This window comes from Ranitomeya variabilis, chromosome 5, assembly GCF_051348905.1.
Source record: "Ranitomeya variabilis isolate aRanVar5 chromosome 5, aRanVar5.hap1, whole genome shotgun sequence".
NCBI lineage: Eukaryota > Metazoa > Chordata > Amphibia > Anura > Dendrobatidae > Ranitomeya > Ranitomeya variabilis.
Window position 1 is genome coordinate 562,058,574 of NC_135236.1, and position 18,932 is coordinate 562,077,505.

Sequence of the window (18,932 nt, forward strand, 5' to 3'; positions counted from 1 at the left end):
GTGGTCAGTGGAGGAGTATTGCAAGTAGGGGCCGCAGACAGGCTCACAAAGGCCTAAAATAACAAACAGTAGGCAGTCATGGCAGTTTTACATCGGTTACATGGATACACAGGCAGGCACTCCAGGCAGCATTGTGGTCAGTGGAGGAGTATTGCAAGTAGGGGCCACAGACAGGCTCACAAAGGCCTAAAATAACAAACAGTAGGCAGTCATGGCAGTTTTACATCGGTTACATGGATACACAGGCAGGCACTCCAGGCAGCATTGTGGTCAGTGGAGGAGTATTGCAAGTAGGGGCCGCAGACAGGCTCACAAAGGCCTAAAATAACAAACAGTAGGCAGTCATGGCAGTTTTACATCGGTTACATGGATACACAGGCAGGCAGCATTGTGGTCAGTGGAGGAGTATTGCAAGTAGGGGCCGCAGACAGGCTCACAAAGGCCTAAAATAACAAACAGTAGGCAGTCATGGCAGTTTTACATCGGTTACATGGATACACAGGCAGGCACTCCAGGCAGCATTGTGGTCAGTGGAGGAGTATTGCAAGTAGGGGCCGCAGACAGGCTCACAAAGGCCTAAAATAACAAACAGTAGGCAGTCATGGCAGTTTTACATCGGTTACATGGATACACAGGCAGGCACTCCAGGCAGCATTGTGGTCAGTGGAGGAGGACTGCGGCGACCCGTGTGTCGTAAATAGTGCCTTCCCCCCTACCACCAATCCCGAAAAGACAACACAAACAGGCTCGGATGGGTTGAACTAGTCGGTCACAGTTTATTAATTTAATAAGCAGGGAGGGGCAAATTACATTTCGCAGCGGGCTCACAGCCGTGGGCCCAGTCTGCGACCGACCGGCGGCCAGCCAATGAGCGGCTACGAAGCTTCGCCCCTCCCTCCATTTCCGCTGTGACTTAAAAATAACAGTATTATAATCATCAGCTATACATTTCAAGTAATAAAGCCTTTTGAAAACGTAACCACAGTAGTAAATATGTAGGGGAGGGAGGGTGGGACAATTGCTTCCAGAGGGTCAGCCGGGGAGAAAGAGGAAGGAACTGACCCCGGCACCTGGATTTAACCTTTGTGGGTGTGGCCAGATGCCCCTTCCTCTCTCCTCCCGTTGGTCCACTGGGCGTCCCAATTAGTGCATCACCTGGGGGAGTAGTGTGAGGGGGGAATAGGCACTGCACGCTGTTTCCTATTATCTTCATCTATAAGGGGCTCCGCAGTCAGAGGCACATTCCCTATGCGGTACCGTGCCTACCAGACTGCGGCGACCCGTGTGTCGTAAATAGTGCCTTCCCCCCTACCACCAATCCCGAAAAGACAACACAAACAGGCTCGGATGGGTTGAACTAGTCGGTCACAGTTTATTAATTTAATAAGCAGGGAGGGGCAAATTACATTTCGCAGCGGGCTCACAGCCGTGGGCCCAGTCTGCGACCGACCGGCGGCCAGCCAATGAGCGGCTACGAAGCTTCGCCCCTCCCTCCATTTCCGCCACGGAGGATCATGTGTACTACCTACACGTGACTCCGACCCCCACCCTTCAGCCTTAGTGCCTGTTCGATACCGTCTTGTAGACCAGACAAAAATATGTCAAGACCAATGTTCGTGAGATGAATACCGTCGGACCTCAGCAATCCTGATTGGTCGCCTTCCAGTTGGTGATGTCGAACTACGATGCCGAATTTTGATTTTACGAATCTTGCCACTTTCAGGTTGACCTTTTTTCTTGATCGTTCTAAACCTCTTGGGTCCTTAGCCCCGTGCCAGACCGCACGCGGCACCATCTCCGACCACACCAATATCATGTCGGGTAACAGGTGGAAGAAACGCTCGATATCAGCTGTCATCGTTGAGCTGAGGTCAATACATCTCCGTTTTCCCAGATCGTTGCCACCCGCGTGCAAGACTAGTATCACCGGCCCTTTGGCCCTTTTAGCGATGTTGATGACTTCTGGGAAGATTTTTTCCCACTGTAGGCCTCTTATCCCTCTCCAGTTGACCACTACGTTCCTGAAGCCTAGATTCACGCCCCCCGGCCGCTGTTCGGCCCGCTTCTTTGCCCAGTAGATGTATGAATGTCCAACCACCCAAACTGCCGGTTTTTTAGCGCCTGGAAAAAACAAGATATGTTACTTAAGCAGGTCGGGCCTTATGTATCTGGCGAAGCATGCGGATTTCCACCGACCCAACCGCTGCACTTCAGCCTCGGGGATGCCGGCCTTAGCCGCCTCGGTGGCAGCCCCTATACGGAAAGAATGTGTACCGTATTCCGATGGATCGGCGCTAACTGCTTCGAGACACTGATTAAAAATTGTGTGGAACTGGTATTTGGTCAGGGGGGAGCCGTCTGCGTGTGACAGAAAGAATCTACCCGCCCCCTTCATTCCCGTGTATCTTTTTACTACGTTTAGTGGGCATACGGGGCCATCCGACGACTTAACTAGGACCCACGTCCCTCTCCCGGTGGGGTCGCATTTGGATTTGCGCACCCTAATGCGCAGTGCCTCGTTACATATGATGAGGTCTTCATTGATTAGCCCGCCGTCTAGTGAAGTTTTTGAACGTGGCACCAGCTCGCTGATCCTAAGCGCTCCGAAAAAGGCGATGGCAAACGCGGCTGACACTAGGACCGACTCGTAGTGGGAGGTGCACACCGATGGGGAAATCGTGATAATCCCGTGTAGTAAGCTCAAAGAAATGGGACGACGACACTCCTGGCTAGGTTGGAGCCTTTTCCAGCCTTTAACGGCTTGTCTGATGAAAAAATACTTCGTCACGTCCGCCCACCCCGCAAGCTGGAAGAAAAAGGCTAATCCCGAGAGATGTCGCTGCGCCGATGTTCCCGACGCGCCTCTTTGCCTGAGCAAATTCAACAATTCGACCAGCACTTCGCATCTCGCCCAATCGCACCTATCCACCGGTCTTCCGTGAATTAGTGAGCACCACTCGTCCCATGCCTTACCGTAAGCCTGCCAGGTAGCCGGCGTGACTGATGCGCGGATCAGTGGCATCATTGATTGGCTACCGTGTCCAAAAGGAGTGTTGGACACTGGACACCCGATGGTTGCGCGGTCGGAAGGAGAGCTTTGAAAGCCTGCCAATCGGAGAATAACAGAGCGTTAACAAGGTCATTATCAACAGACGTAACTGTGGCACGACACCAGATGTTGTGCTTCAAGCACAGTAATGCCAGGCGGCGTAGCAGCGCAAGCAAAGGTGGGGATGCAGAGGACATGCTGTTCAAGCTCTTTGCTGTGCCGGGGTGTTTTGTGGAGAATCTTATGTTCCTGTTCTCTAGTTGTGTGCCCCAGAGCTCTACTGCGGCTACGATCGCAAAGACTTCTGGCAGGGCAGGGTCGCGGCCCCAATTTGCGGAGGCCCACGAGGCCGGCCAGCTCGCTTTGCACCATTGGTTTTGGTAGATTGCCACAAACCCGTCTCTGAGACTTCCGCCTGCTGCTAGCCCTAGCTCTTTGCTTGGCGTTTCTCGAGACATGAGGCAAGTATGGCCGTTGTAGGAATATAGGAATGTTCTCCAGACTAGCAAGTCTTCCTTCAGTGTGCGAGTAAGCCTAATTCTATGGCCCGGCTGGGAGATGCCCTTCGTTGCCAGCGATAGTCGGCGTGAAAAGGTTCTGCCCACTGGCATTACGCGGCAAGCAAAGTTGAGTAAACCTAGCAGGGACTGCATTTGTTGGAGGGTGACTTTTTTAACCCCGCAGAAATCTTCAACCATTTTCAGCGTTTTCAGTAATTTATCCTCCGGCAATCTAAACACCATTGCGTTAGTATCGATCTCTATGCCGAGAAAAGGCAGCACATTACACGGGCCGACCATTTTTTCTGTTGAGAGAGGCACGCCGAAATGGCTGGCTAGAAATTCGAATTTGTTTAGGAGGTAATAACAGAGTTCCGAGTCCTTTGGCCCGACGAACAGGAAATCGTCGAGGTAATGAACCGTCGAATTGCTGCCGGTTTCGTAACGTACTACCCAGTCAAGAAAAGTGCTGAAAAGCTCGAAGTAGTGACAGGAGATGGAGCAGCCCATCGGTAGGCACATGTCAAAGTAAAAGAGCTGGTCCACCTTACAACCTAACAGGTGGAAGCACTCAGGGTGAACGGGTAGCAGGCGGAAGGCTGACTCTATGTCCGATTTCGCCAGCAGGGCGCCGGGCCCAGCGGCCCGCACGAGCTCGACTGCCCTGTCAAATGAAGCGTAAGTTACTGATGCTTCTTCTGGGAGTATCGCGTCGTTTACCGAATCGCCTTTTGGGTATGAGAGGTGGTGGATTAGCCGATATTTTCCCGGTTCTTTTTTAGGGACGATGCCCAGGGGTGAGATTCTAAAATTACTGAAAGGCATCGATGTAAATGGGCCCGCCATCCTGCCTAGTTCTACCTCTTTTTGAATTTTTTTCCGTAGGATCTCGGGAAATTCGCGAGCGGATTTAAGATTATTTGCCGATTTCGTTTCGCGACTAAAATTAAAGGGGATAAAGAAACCGAACTTAAAGCCGAGATCGAGTTGCTGCGCGGCCTCTTTATTGGGGTAGAGGCTTAGCCAAGGGCCCATTGCGGTAACGTTCACCGGGGTTATGCCGTGTAGGTGCTTGGCGCGTACATCTCGCTGCGGGGTGTCCACCACCGCAGGCGGAGCAGTCGTGTTTGTATCTACAGGAACCGTGGAAGCGGCAGTACCCCTCGTTGTACAGCAAGCAGGCCCCTGGTCTCCGTACGACCACTGAATTTTGGCCTGCGGTGGCTGGGTAATTAGTGGCCGACGACGAAAAGGGGGGTTGTTTTTGGGATAACATAAGACGCAACCAGACGTCCGTCGCTTTAACGCCCCATCCTAGGTCGGGTTGCATAGCAAGCCGCCTGCGGAATTCTTCGTCGTACCGCCTCCACGCTGACCCGCCGTGGGACTTATACGAGTTATATACTAGGTCTTGGTATATGAATAGCTCGGAACAGCGTTCCGGGTGTTTTTGACCCATGATGCAGCCTAAGACTGCGAAGGCCTGAAGCCAGTTATTCATGGTTTGGGCGATCTTAGGTCTGCTTCTTTCGAATCCTGCCCTCCGCTCCTTATCTACGGATTGCTGGTCTTCTGACAATAGCGACCATATATCCACGTAATCGTTATCCCATATTTTCTGCTTTATCTCTGGGTCCACGTGTGTACCTAGGGGACTAATACCGCAGAAAAATGCGTCCTTGTGGAGGCTAGCTGATTGAGCTGCCCTTGTGTCAGTTGGTCCGGCCGAGCGAGTCAGCTGGTGAACCAGCGCCCTGATAGTGGATGCTAAATCCCCTTCCCCTGTGATGTGTATGGCTTGGTGCTCGCCCAATTCAGAGCTCTTACCGTTGCCTGACGCAGGCCGAGTGTCTCCCGGTAGTGGGGGTACTCCGACTCCCGTCGTAGCTGTAACTTGCTGGCAGGAAGCCCAGGGGGGTAGGTTGGTAGCCCGGGGACCAGAGGGTAGGTATCCCCTGCCGGTAGCCGAGGCTAGGGACGTTGACGGCAATGGCTCGTCGTGTGGCTGAGCCGTTACCGCTAGTGGTGTCGCTCCCGCCATGTTGATGTGTGGCTGAGCCGTTACCACTGATGGTGTCGCTCCCGCCATGTTGACATGTGGCTGAGCCGTTACCGCTAGTGGTGTCGCTCCCGCCATGTTGATGTGTGGCTGAGCCGTTACCACTGATGGTGTCGCTCCCGCCATGTTGACATGTGGCTGAGCCGTTACCGCTAGTGGTGTCGCTCCCGCCATGTTGATGTGTGGCTGAGCCGTTACCGCTAATGGTGTCGCTCCCGCCATGCTGACGTGTGGCTGAGCCGTTACCGCTAATGGTGGTGAGCGCCGCCTTCTACGGTAGCGCCTCTCGCTGTACTCGGAACTGTCAGACTGTCCCGATGTTGGTGGCGAGCGCCACCTAGCGGACCGGGATCTGTGGCGATAAGTGCGCGCGCAGCGGCTATAGGGGGAATAGTGGGGATTTGGGGGGTGGACGTAGTGTTGGGAGTCTTCGTCGGAGGATGGGGACAGTCTGCGGCGTATACGCCTGTGATTGTCGTGGTCAGGGGATGAGGCTGGGGCGCGCTGGCTGTGTGTAATAGCTTGCGGTGGGGGGCGCGGTGACGGCATTGGCGATAAGGCGACGACGTTAGCCGCTGGGGGTGTGTGGGAAGGAACCGTGGAGGGTGTACTAAACAGCTCCGGCTGTGTCTGGGTGTATGGGGGTGTCGGCGGAGCGCCGTTTATTAGTGGCGTGTGTGTGCACGTGTTTGTGCCATACTGTACTGGTTGCGGAGCGCGCTGGTTGGATGAGGTGGCCCGATCAGCGCGCTCCGTGACCACGATGTTGGGTGAACGGCCTGACCCCATGACCCCTCGTGCAGGCATTGCAGCGATGCCTGCTGGGAGGGCGTAGTGGGCCAGGCCGCGGCTGGCGGATGGTCTGTGCTGGGGTGGTGGGTGACTGAGCGGGACCTGACGTGGGGGGCCAGACAGCGCAGCCTGTGAGGCACCCCTCCGTATGATTTGGTGTGCAGGGGCCCCACAGGCTAGCGATGTGCTCACCCAGAGTGCCGGGGGGCCAGTGGGCGGGGCGTAATCGCCCCGAGCAGGCAGCAGGGAGGGGGATCTGCCTGCAGCTGCGGGGGCAGTGCGGCGCGCCCGGACTGTTCGGCGGCGCCGCACCGCTGCCCCACTGGGTGGGTGGCGCACCGCCAGGCTACCAGGGGCGATACGCAGCCCCCCATGGTGCCCGGAGCTCCGGGCGGAAGTGGGGCCGGAAGTGGGCGTATCCCTGCTGGCCGGCGGTGCGCTCTGGGTAAAGGGGCAGGCCTGCATCCCTGAGGAGTGCAGGGGTTGCTCCCCGCGCGCCGGGCCCCGGTCTGCAGTGCATGGACCGGAAGTGACCGGGGCCTGCGCGTATGTAGGAGGAGGGGGGCAGCGAGGATGGGCCCGTTGCTGTGGGACCGCGCGGCGGCTTGGAGGCGCCGGCTCCCCACCGACACGCAGGCGCTCGGGGGGGCGTGAGGAACGACCCGAGCGCCTACCAGGGGGAAGCGCTGCAGCAGGGAGAGGGGCGCCGGCGGGAGTGGACGGAAGCTCCGGTGGAGTGGAGGAGGAACCTCCCGCAGCACCGGCGATTGACCGAGGTGGGCCCGCGGGCGGGGGAGGGGGAGCAAGCAGCCCGGGAGAGGAGGCGGCGGTAGTCTGGGGGACCCCGAGTTCCGCGGGCAGGGGAGGGTGGTTTGTCAGCCCCGGGACGGCAGGAGAGGACGAGGACACAGGGGAAAGCGTGTGGGTGGATGGAGCCCTGGGGGACGGCGAGGAGGCTTGAGGGGAGACTAGGGGGTGAGGAGAGGGCACAGGAAGGTGAGCACCCAGGCCAGAAAGAAGGGAACGTAACCATTGCTCACCTTCCTGTGCAGCTCTCCGCTGTATGGCCTCGATCATGGGGTCAGACATGGCAGACGGGATATCCGGGACAATTGCTTCCAGAGGGTCAGCCGGGGAGAAAGAGGAAGGAACTGACCCCGGCACCTGGATTTAACCTTTGTGGGTGTGGCCAGATGCCCCTTCCTCTCTCCTCCCGTTGGTCCACTGGGCGTCCCAATTAGTGCATCACCTGGGGGAGTAGTGTGAGGGGGGAATAGGCACTGCACGCTGTTTCCTATTATCTTCATCTATAAGGGGCTCCGCAGTCAGAGGCACATTCCCTATGCGGTACCGTGCCTACCATATTGCAAGTAGGGGCCGCAGACAGGCTCACAAAGGCCTAAAATAACAAACAGTAGGCAGTCATGGCAGTTTTACATCGGTTACATGGATACACAGGCAGGCACTCCAGGCAGCATTGTGGTCAGTGGAGGAGTATTGCAAGTAGGGGCCGCAGACAGGCTCACAAAGGCCTAAAATAACAAACAGTAGGCAGTCATGGCAGTTTTACATCGGTTACATGGATACACAGGCAGGCACTCCAGGCAGCATTGTGGTCAGTGGAGGAGTATTGCAAGTAGGGGCCGCAGACAGGCTCACAAAGGCCTAAAATAACAAACAGTAGGCAGTCATGGCAGTTTTACATCGGTTACATGGATACACAGGCAGGCAGCATTGTGGTCAGTGGAGGAGTATTGCAAGGAGTGTCTGACAGTTAGTACTCCAAAAAAATAAATAGATGTGAATGTCTCGCAAAACAACAATAAGTAAAAAAAGGGTGGCATGCTTAGGTACAGGGGTGGGCTCATCTGCAGAGTTTATGACAAAGTAATTTGGCAGTAAATTAGTATTTACTGGTGTCAATATAGGACACTGACCCAGACTACTTTAACTAGCATCATAGATGCAAACAAATTGGTATTGTTTGTCAGTGCCAGGCATTGAATGATGTCAGTGCATAGACTAAACATTGGTGGAGCTGTGCGAGATAATTTTGCACGTGGTAGAGCACAGTTTGAGCTGGGGGGGGGGGGACTCTCTTGTGGCCGGCGGTACCGCCCCAGGGCCCCTCATGTTACAACGGTGTGTCTGACGTTGGGTGCGCACCACCACCGCCAGAGACACTACATTGTACTATGAAGGACCCAGTGGCAGTGCCGTCGACCAAAAGCGGGCACACCCACCTCTTCAGACAATCAGCACTGTAACGGGTGCTTGCACCAAGTGGCGAGACAACGGCCCCGTGGGGGGATTTTTCCCATTGGGGGAGGTGTAAACATGTCGTATGCTGGACAAACAGCTGCTGCAAATTAACAGATTGGAACACTCAGTAAGACCAGTCCACAAGCAAGACCTTTTTATAGGAAATCTAGGTGTCAGCCGGGAAAGGTGGGGCAAAATAATTTGAAATCCAGGAGTGGTTCATTTTAATGAAGGTGAGATCATCCAAATTTTGGGTAGCCAGACGAGTCCTTTTTTCGGTTAATATTGAACCAGCAGCACTGAATACTCTTTCTGATAGCACACTAGCTGCTGGGCAAGCGAGCTCCTGCAACGCATATTCTGCCAATTCAGGCCAGGTGTCTAATTTTGATGCCCAGTAATCAAATGGGAATGACGGTTGAGGGAGAACATCGATAAGGGAAGAAAAATAGTTAGTAACCATACTGGACAAATGTTGTCTCCTGTCACTTTGAATAGATGCTGCAGTACCTGTCCTGTCTGCGGTCATTGCGAAATCACTCCACAACCTGGTCAGAAAACCCCTCTGTCCAACGCCACTTCTGATCTGTGCACCTCTAACACCTCTGCCCTGTAGCCCCCTGCAGCTCGTGTGAGAACCATCACCGGCGCTGTGTGCTGGGAATGCCTGAATCAAACGGTCTACAAGAGTAGCTTGTTTGGTTGCTAATATTTGTTCGAGGTTCTCATGTGGCATAATATTTTGCAATTTGCCTTTATAGCGAGGGTCAAGGATGCAGGCCAACCAGTAATCGTCATCGCTCATCATTTTAATAATGCGTGTGTCCCTTTTGAGGGTACGTAAGGCATAATCCGCCATGTGTGCCAAAGTTCCAGTTGTCAAATCTGCGGTTGTGCTGGTTGGAGGGTCTGTTACAGGCAAATCTACGTCACTTGTCTCCCTTAAAAAAACAGAACCCGGCCTTGCAACGCCACTAATTTCTGTTGGCCCAGGAGAAGCTTCCTCATTCAAAAAGTACTCATCCCCATCATCCTCCTCGTCCTCCTCCTCCGCTTCGCCCGCTACCGCATCCTCTACACGGCCCTGACCAGACAATGGCTGACTGTCATCAAGGCTTTCCTCTTCCTCGGCTGCAGACGCCTGCTCCTTTATGTGCGTCAAACTTTGCATCAGCAAACGCATTAGCGGGATGCTCATGCTTATTATGGCGTTGTCTGCACTAACCAGCCGTGTGCATTCCTCAAAACACTGAAGGACTTGACACAGGTCTTGTAGCTTCGACCACTGCACACCTGACAACTCCATGTCTGCCATCCAACTGCCTGCCCGTGTATGTGTATCCTCCCACAAAAACATAACAGCACGCCTCTGTTCGCACAGTCTCTGAAGCATGTGCAGTGTGGAGTTCCACCTTGTTGAAATGTCGATGATTAGGCGATGCTGGGGAAGGTTCAAAGACCGCTGATAGTTCTGCATACGGCTGGAGTGTACGGGCGAACGGCGGATATGCGAGCAAAGTCTGCGCACTTTGAGGAGCAGGTCTGGTAACCCCGGGTAACTTTTCAGGAAGCACTGCACCACCAGGTTTAAGGTGTGAGCCAGGCAAGGAATGTGTTTCAGTTGGGAAAGGGCTATGGCAGCCATGAAATTCCTTCCGTTATCACTCACAACCTTGCCTGCCTCAAGATGTACAGTGCCCAGCCATGACTGAGTTTCATTCAGCAAGAACTCGGACAGAACTTCCGCGGTGTGTCTGTTGTCGCCCAAACACTTCATTGCCAATACAGCCTGCTGACGCTTGCCACTAGCTGTCCCATAATGGCACACCTGGTGTGCAACAGTGGCAGCTGCGGATGGAGTGGATGTGCGACTGCGGTGTGTGGACGAGCTCTCGCTTCTGCATGAGGAGGAGGAAGAGGAGGAGGGGGGCTAACGCCTACAGCCAACTCTTTCCTTGGCCGTGGACTAGGCAAAACTGTCCCAATATTGCTGTCCCCTGTGGACCCTGCATCCACCACATTCACCCAGTGTGCCGTGATGGACACGTAACGTCCCTGGCCATGCCTACTGGTCCATGCATCTGTTGTCAGGTGCACCTTTGTAGTCACAGACTGCCTGAGTGCATGGACGATGCGGTCTTTAACATGCTGTTGGAGGGCTGGGATGGCTTTTCTAGAAAAGAAGTGTCGACTGGGTAGCTCGTAGCATGGTACAGCGTAGTCCATCAGCGCTTTGAAAGCTTCGCTTTCAACTAACCGGTAGGGCATCATCTCTAATGAGATTAGTCTAGCAATGTGGGCATTCAAACCCTGTGTACGCGGATGCGAGGATGAGTACTTCCTTTTCCTAACAAGAGTCTCATGTAGGGTGAGCTGGACTGGAGAGCTGGAGATCGTGGAACTAGCGGTGGTGCTGGTGGACATGGCAGACTGAGAGAGAGTTGGAGATGGTATTCTTGCCGGTGCCCTACATGCAGTGTTTCCTACTGCAAACCTGGTGATTCCCTGACTGCTTTGGCCTGGCGACGAAAGCTGCACAGATACTGCCGGTGGTGCGGGAAATGGTGGGTTTACAGTGAGGGAAGGGATGTAGCGTTGCTGACTAGCTTCATTGGCCGAGGGTGCTGCAACCTTTAGGGACATTTGGTAGTTATTCCAGGCTTGCAAATGCATGGTGGATAAATGTCTATGCATGCAACTTGTATTTAGACTTTTAAGATTCTGGCCTCTGCTTAAGGTAGTTGAACATTTTTGACAGATGACTTTGCGCTGATCATTTGGATGTTGTTTAAAAAAATGCCAGACTGCACTCTTTCTACTATCGGATAACTTTTCAGGCATTGCAGACTGAGCTTCTTTAACCGGATGGCCACGCTGTCCTCCAACTGGTTTTGGTTTTGCCACGCGTTTTTGGCCAGATACGGGCCCGGTAGATGGAACCTGTTGTGATGTTGATGCCTGCTGAGGCTCCTCCTCCTCCGCTTCTGAACTACTGCCGCCTGCACCCTGTTCCCCCAATGGCTGCCAATCGGGGTCAACAACTGGGTCATCTATGACCTCCTCTTCTATGTCGTGTGCAACTTCGTCTGTGTCACCGTGTAAGTCGGTGGTATAGCGTTCGTGACGGGGCACCATAGTCTCCGCTGGGTTTGATTCTGCCTTAGTACACTGCGAGGGCAATGTTCTTGTCTGAGTCAAAGGAACAGCATAGTAATCTGGCTGTGGCTGTGCATCTGTGCACTCCATGTCCGATTCAACTTCTAATGGGCATGGCCTGTTAACTGTTTCACTGTCTAACCCAGGAACGGTATGTGTAAAGAGCTCCATGGAGTAACCTGTTGTGTCGACTGACGCATCCTTCACTGTTGTTCTGGGTGAAGGACACAAGGAAGCGACTTGTTCCTGACCGGGAGCATCCACTGATGATGCACTGCTCTGACATTTGGCACTTTCCGAGGAGGAGGCGAAAGAGCTAGAGGCAGAGTGAGCAATGAAAGCCAATACTTGTTCCTCCTGCTCCGGCTTCAAAAGTGGTTTTCCTACTCCCAGAAAAGAGAGCGTTCGAGGCCTTGTGTAGGCAGACGACGTTTTTGGCTCAACAACTCGAGACTTAGGTGTTGTACTGCTTTTACCACGACCACCTGATGCTCCACCACCACTACCATCATTACCAGCTGACAATGACCGCCCACGGCCACGACCTCTTCCACTAGACTTCCTCATTGTTTGCAAAACGTAACCAAAGTAACGCTATTTGTTACTGTAAAACAACTTATAAGGTGAACTCAAACTTCTGTAGAATTTATATATACCTTTATAGGTGCCTGACACTGAAAGGAAAATCAGCCCCAATGTTACACACTCGGTTTTCTGTGCCCCAATAATTTGAGACAGATGGCACACACAGGAGCAGCACTCAAGCAGACTTGCCAATATTTATCTCCACTAATTATTTTTTTTTTTAAAAGTGAGAATTTACCCCCCCCCCCAAAAAAAATGGCCAAGTATCACACAGTAGTTTTTTCGGTGCCACACAATGAGAGTGAGATGCCACCCACAGCAATGGCACGGAGGCAGACTTGCCAATAGTTATCTCCCACTAACTATTTTTTTTTTTGAAAAGTGAGAATTTACCCCCCCCCCAAAAAAAATGGCCAAGTATCACACAGTGGTTTTTTCGGTGCCACACAATGAGAGTGAGATGCCACCCACAGCAATGGCACGGAGGCAGACTTGCCAATAGTTATCTCCCACTAACTATTTTTTTTTTTTGAAAAGTGAGAATTTACCCCCCCCCAAAAAAAATGGCCAAGTATCAGACAGTGGTTTTTTCGGTGCCACACAATGAGAGTGAGATGCCACCCACAGCAATGGCACGGAGGCAGACTTGCCAATATTTATCTCCCACTATCTATTTTTTTATTTGAAAAGGGAGAATTTACCCCCAAAAAACAAAAAGGACCAGTATTACACACTGCTTTTCGGTGGGACACAATGAGAGACAGATGCCACACACAGGACTGGCACGGAGGCAGACTTGCCAATATTTATCTCCCACTAACTATTTTTTTTTTTGAAAAGTGAGAATTTACCCCCCCCCAAAAAAAAATGGCCAAGTATCACACAGTGGTTTTTTCGGTGCCACACAATGAGAGTGAGATGCCACCCACAGCAATGGCACGGAGGCAGACTTGCCAATATTTATCTCCCACTAACTATTTTTTTTTTTGAAAAGGGAGAATTTACCCCCAAAAAACAAAAAGGACCAGTATTACACACTGCTTTTCGGTGGGACACAATGAGAGACAGATGCCACACACAGGACTGGCACGGAGGCAGACTTGCCAATATTTATCTCCCACTATTTTTTTTTTGAAAAGTGAGAATTTACCCCCCCCCAAAAAAAAATGGCCAAGTATCACACAGTGGTTTTTTCGGTGCCACACAATGAGAGTGAGATGCCACCCACAGCAATGGCATGGAGGCAGACTTGCCAATAGTTATCTCCCACTAACTATTTTTTTTTTTTGAAAAGTGAGAATTTACCCCCCCCCCAAAAAAAATGGCCAAGTATCACACAGTGGTTTTTTCGGTGCCACACAATGAGAGTGAGATGCCACCCACAGCAATGGCACGGAGGCAGACTTGCCAATATTTATCTCCCACTAACTATTTTTTTTTTTGAAAAGGGAGAATTTACCCCCAAAAAACAAAAAGGACCAGTATTACACACTGCTTTTCGGTGGGACACAATGAGAGACAGATGCCACACACAGGACTGGCACGGAGGCAGACTTGCCAATATTTATCTCCCACTATTTTTTTTTTTGAAAAGTGAGAATTTACCCCCCCCCAAAAAAATGGCCAAGTATCACACAGTGGTTTTTTCGGTGCCACACAATGAGAGTGAGATGCCACCCACAGCAATGGCATGGAGGCAGACTTGCCAATAGTTATCTCCCACTAACTATTTTTTTTTTGAAAAGTGAGAATTTACCCCCCCCCAAAAAAAAATGGCCAAGTATCACACAGTGGTTTTTTTGGTGCCACACAATGAGAGTGAGATGCCACCCACAGCCATGGCACGGAGGCAGACTTGCCAATGGTTATCTCCCACTAACTATTTTTTTTTTGAAAAGTGAGAATTTACCCCCCCCCCAAAAAAAATGGCCAAGTATCACACAGTGGTTTTTTCGGTGCCACACAATGAGAGTGAGATGCCACCCACAGCAATGGCACGGAGGCAGACTTGCCAATATTTATCTCCGACTAACTATTTTTTTTTTTGAAAAGGGAGAATTTACCCCCAAAAAACAAAAAGGACCAGTATTACACACTGCTTTTCGGTGGGACACAATGAGAGACAGATGCCACACACAGGACTGGCACGGAGGCAGACTTGCCAATATTTATCTCCCATTAACTATTTTTTTTTTGAAAAGTGAGAATTTACCCCCCCCCAAAAAAAATGGCCAAGTATCACACAGTGGTTTTTTCGGTGCCACACAATGAGAGTGAGATGCCACCCACAGCAATGGCACGGAGGCAGACTTGCCAATAGTTATCTCCCACTAACTATTTTTTTTTTTTAAAGTGAGAATTTACCCCCCCCCAAAAAAATGGCCAAGTATCACACAGTGGTTTTTTCGGTGCCACACAATGAGAGTGAGATGCCACCCACAGCAATGGCATGGAGGCAGACTTGCCAATAGTTATCTCCCACTATCTATTTTTTTTTTGAAAAGTGAGAATTTACCCCCAAAAAAAAAAAAATGGCCAAGTATCACACAGTGGTTTTTTCGGTGCCACACAATGAGAGTGAGATGCCACCCACAGCCATGGCACGGAGGCAGACTTGCCAATAGTTATCTCCCACTAACTATTTTTTTTTTGAAAAGTGAGAATTTACCCCCCCCCCAAAAAAAATGGCCAAGTATCACGCAGTGGTTTTTTCGGTGCCACACAATGAGAGTGAGATGCCACCCACAGCAATGGCACGGAGGCAGACTTGCCAATATTTACCTCCCACTAACTATTTTTTTTTTGAAAAGGGAGAATTTACCCCCAAAAAACAAAAAAGGACCAGTATTACACACTGCTTTTCGGTGGGACACAATGAGAGACAGATGCCACACACAGGACTGGCACGGAGGCAGACTTGCCAATATTTATCTCCCACTAACTATTTTTTTTTTTGAAAAGTGAGAATTTACCCCCCCCCCAAAAAAAAATGGCCAAGTATCACACAGTGGTTTTTTCGGTGCCACACAATGAGAGTGAGATGCCACCCACAGCAATGGCACGGAGGCAGACTTGCCAATAGTTATCTCCCACTAACTATTTTTTTTTTTAAAAGTGAGAATTTACCCCAAAAAAAAAAAAATGGCCAAGTATCAGACAGTGGTTTTTTCGGTGCCACACAATGAGAGTGAGATGCCACCCACAGCAATGGCACGGAGGCAGACTTGCCAATATTTATCTCCCACTATCTATTTTTTTTTTTGAAAAGGGAGAATTTACCCCCAAAAAACAAAAAGGACCAGTATTACACACTGCTTTTCGGTGGGACACAATGAGAGACAGATGCCACACACAGGACTGGCACGGAGGCAGACTTGCCAATATTTATCTACCACTAACTATTTTTTTTTTGAAAAGTGAGAATTTACCCCCCCCCCAAAAAAATGGCCAAGTATCACACAGTGGTTTTTTCGGTGCCACACAATGAGAGTGAGATGCCACCCACAGCAATGGCACGGAGGCAGACTTGCCAATAGCTATCTCCCACTAACTATTTTTTTTTTTTAAAGTGAGAATTTATCCAAAAAAAAAAAAAATGGCCAAGTATCACACAGTGGTTTTTTCGGTGCCACACAATGAGAGTGAGATGCCACCCACAGCAATGGCACGGAGGTAGCCTTGCCAATAGTTATCTCCCACTAACTATTTTTTTTTTGAAAAGTGAGAATTTACCCCCCCCCAAAAAAAAATGGCCAAGTATCACACAGTAGTTTTTTCGGTGCCACACAATGAGAGTGAGATGCCACCCACAGCAATGGCACGGAGGCAGACTTGCCAATAGTTATCTCCCACTAACTTTTTTTTTTTTTGAAAAGTGAGAATTTACCCCCCCCCCAAAAAAAAATGGCCAAGTATCACACAGTGGTTTTTTCGGTGCCACACAATGAGAGTGAGATGCCACCCACAGCAATGGCACGGAGGCAGACTTGCCAATAGTTATCTCCCACTAACTATTTTTTTTTTTGAAAAGTGAGAATTTACCCCCCCCCAAAAAAAATGGCCAAGTATCAGACAGTGGTTTTTTCGGTGCCACACAATGAGAGTGAGATGCCACCCACAGCAATGGCACGGAGGCAGACTTGCCAATATTTATCTCCCACTATCTATTTTTTTATTTGAAAAGGGAGAATTTACCCCCAAAAAACAAAAAGGACCAGTATTACACACTGCTTTTCGGTGGGACACAATGAGAGACAGATGCCACACACAGGACTGGCACGGAGGCAGACTTGCCAATATTTATCTCCCACTAACTATTTTTTTTTTGAAAAGTGAGAATTTACCCCCCCCCAAAAAAAAATGGCCAAGTATCACACAGTGGTTTTTTCGGTGCCGCACAATGAGAGTGAGATGCCACCCACAGCAATGGCACGGAGGCAGACTTGCCAATATTTATCTCCCACTAACTATTTTTTTTTTTGAAAAGGGAGAATTTACCCCCAAAAAACAAAAAGGACCAGTATTACACACTGCTTTTCGGTGGGACACAATGAGAGACAGATGCCACACACAGGACTGGCACGGAGGCAGACTTGCCAATATTTATCTCCCACTATTTTTTTTTTGAAAAGTGAGAATTTACCCCCCCCCCCAAAAAAAATGGCCAAGTATCACACAGTGGTTTTTTCGGTGCCACACAATGAGAGTGAGATGCCACCCACAGCAATGGCATGGAGGCAGACTTGCCAATAGTTATCTCCCACTAACTATTTTTTTTTTGAAAAGTGAGAATTTACCCCCCCCCCAAAAAAAAATGGCCAAGTATCACACAGTGGTTTTTTCGGTGCCACACAATGAGAGTGAGATGCCACCCACAGCAATGGCACGGAGGCAGACTTGCCAATATTTATCTCCCACTAACTATTTTTTTTTTTGAAAAGGGAGAATTTACCCCCAAAAAACAAAAAGGACCAGTATTACACACTGCTTTTCGGTGGGACACAATGAGAGACAGATGCCACACACAGGACTGGCACGGAGGCAGACTTGCCAATATTTATCTCCCACTATTTTTTTTTTTGAAAAGTGAGAATTTACCCCCCCCCAAAAAAATGGCCAAGTATCACACAGTGGTTTTTTCGGTGCCACACAATGAGAGTGAGATGCCACCCACAGCAATGGCACGGAGGCAGACTTGCCAATAGTTATCTCCCACTAACTATTTTTTTTTTTTAAAGTGAGAATTTACCCCCCCCAAAAAAAATGGCCAAGTATCACACAGTGGTTTTTTCGGTGCCACACAATGAGAGTGAGATGCCACCCACAGCAATGGCATGGAGACAGACTTGCCAATAGTTATCTCCCACTAACTATTTTTTTTTTGAAAAGTGAGAATTTACCCCCCCAAAAAAAAAAATGGCCAAGTATCACACAGTGGTTTTTTCGGTGCCACACAATGAGAGTTAGATGCCACCCACAGCCATGGCACGGAGGCAGACTTGCCAATAGTTATCTCCCACTAACTATTTTTTTTTTGAAAAGTGAGAATTTACCCCCCCCCCAAAAAAAAATGGCCAAGTATCACGCAGTGGTTTTTTCGGTGCCACACAATGAGAGTGAGATGCCACCCACAGCAATGGCACGGAGGCAGACTTGCCAATATTTACCTCCCACTAACTATTTTTTTTTTTGAAAAGGGAGAATTTACCCCCAAAAAACAAAAAAGGACCAGTATTACACACTGCTTTTCGGTGGGACACAATGAGAGACAGATGCCACACACAGGACTGGCACGGAGGCAGACTTGCCAATATTTATCTCCCACTAACTATTTTTTTTTTGAAAAGTGAGAATTTACCCCCCCCCCAAAAAAAAATGGCCAAGTATCACACAGTGGTTTTTTCGGTGCCACACAATGAGAGTGAGATGCCACCCACAGCAATGGCACGGAGGCAGACTTGCCAATATTTATCTCCCACTATCTATTTTTTTTTTTTGAAAAGGGAGAATTTACCCCCAAAAAACAAAAAGGACCAGTATTACACACTGCTTTTCGGTGGGACACAATGAGAGACAGATGCCACACACAGGACTGGCACGGAGGCAGACTTGCCAATATTTATCTACCACTAACTATTTTTTTTTTGAAAAGTGAGAATTTACCCCCCCCCAAAAAAAATGTCCAAGTATCACACAGTGGTTTTTTCGGTGCCACACAATGAGAGTGAGATGCCACCCACAGCAATGGCACGGAGGCAGACTTGCCAATAGCTATCTCCCACTAACTATTTTTTTTTTTAAAAGTGAGAATTTACCCCCAAAAAAAAAAAATGGCCAAGTATCACACAGTGGTTTTTTCGGTGCCACACAATGAGAGTGAGATGCCACCCACAGCAATGGCACGGAGGTAGCCTTGCCAATAGTTATCTCCCACTAACTATTTTTTTTTTGAAAAGTGAGAATTTACCCCCCCCCCAAAAAAATGGCCAAGTATCAGACAGTGGTTTTTTCGGTGCCACACAATGAGAGT

The 18,932-nt window shown here is 50.1% G+C and overlaps 1 protein-coding gene across 1 annotated transcript; it reads right to left on the bottom strand.

The window, feature by feature from the left end:
- Positions 1-988: 988 nt before the first annotated feature.
- Positions 989-7,489, bottom strand: LOC143775105 (uncharacterized). Its single transcript, XM_077262952.1, has 4 exons — positions 7,441-7,489; positions 5,377-5,520; positions 2,974-3,105; positions 989-2,121 (listed from the first exon to the last, which is right to left on the bottom strand). Exons 1-4 carry the CDS (start codon positions 7,487-7,489, stop codon positions 1,526-1,528), a joined length of 921 nt encoding a protein of 306 aa, XP_077119067.1. The 3' UTR covers positions 989-1,525.
- Between the last annotated feature and the right edge of the window lie 11,443 nt (positions 7,490-18,932).

What these genes read in the sequence shown, in the direction of transcription:
- LOC143775105 (XM_077262952.1), bottom strand. Translation starts at nt 7,489, where the DNA reads ATGTCTGACCCCATGATCGAGGCCATACAGCGGAGAGCTGCACAGGAA. An exon ending in TCGGCCTGCGTCAGGCAACG is followed by an intron (nt 3,106 to 5,376) that starts GTAAGAGCTCTG and finishes TCCGATTGGCAG; the next exon opens with GCTTTCAAAGCTCTCCTTCC. An exon ending in GGCTACCTGGCAGGCTTACG is followed by an intron (nt 2,122 to 2,973) that starts GTAAGGCATGGG and finishes TGTTTTTTCCAG; the next exon opens with GCGCTAAAAAACCGGCAGTT.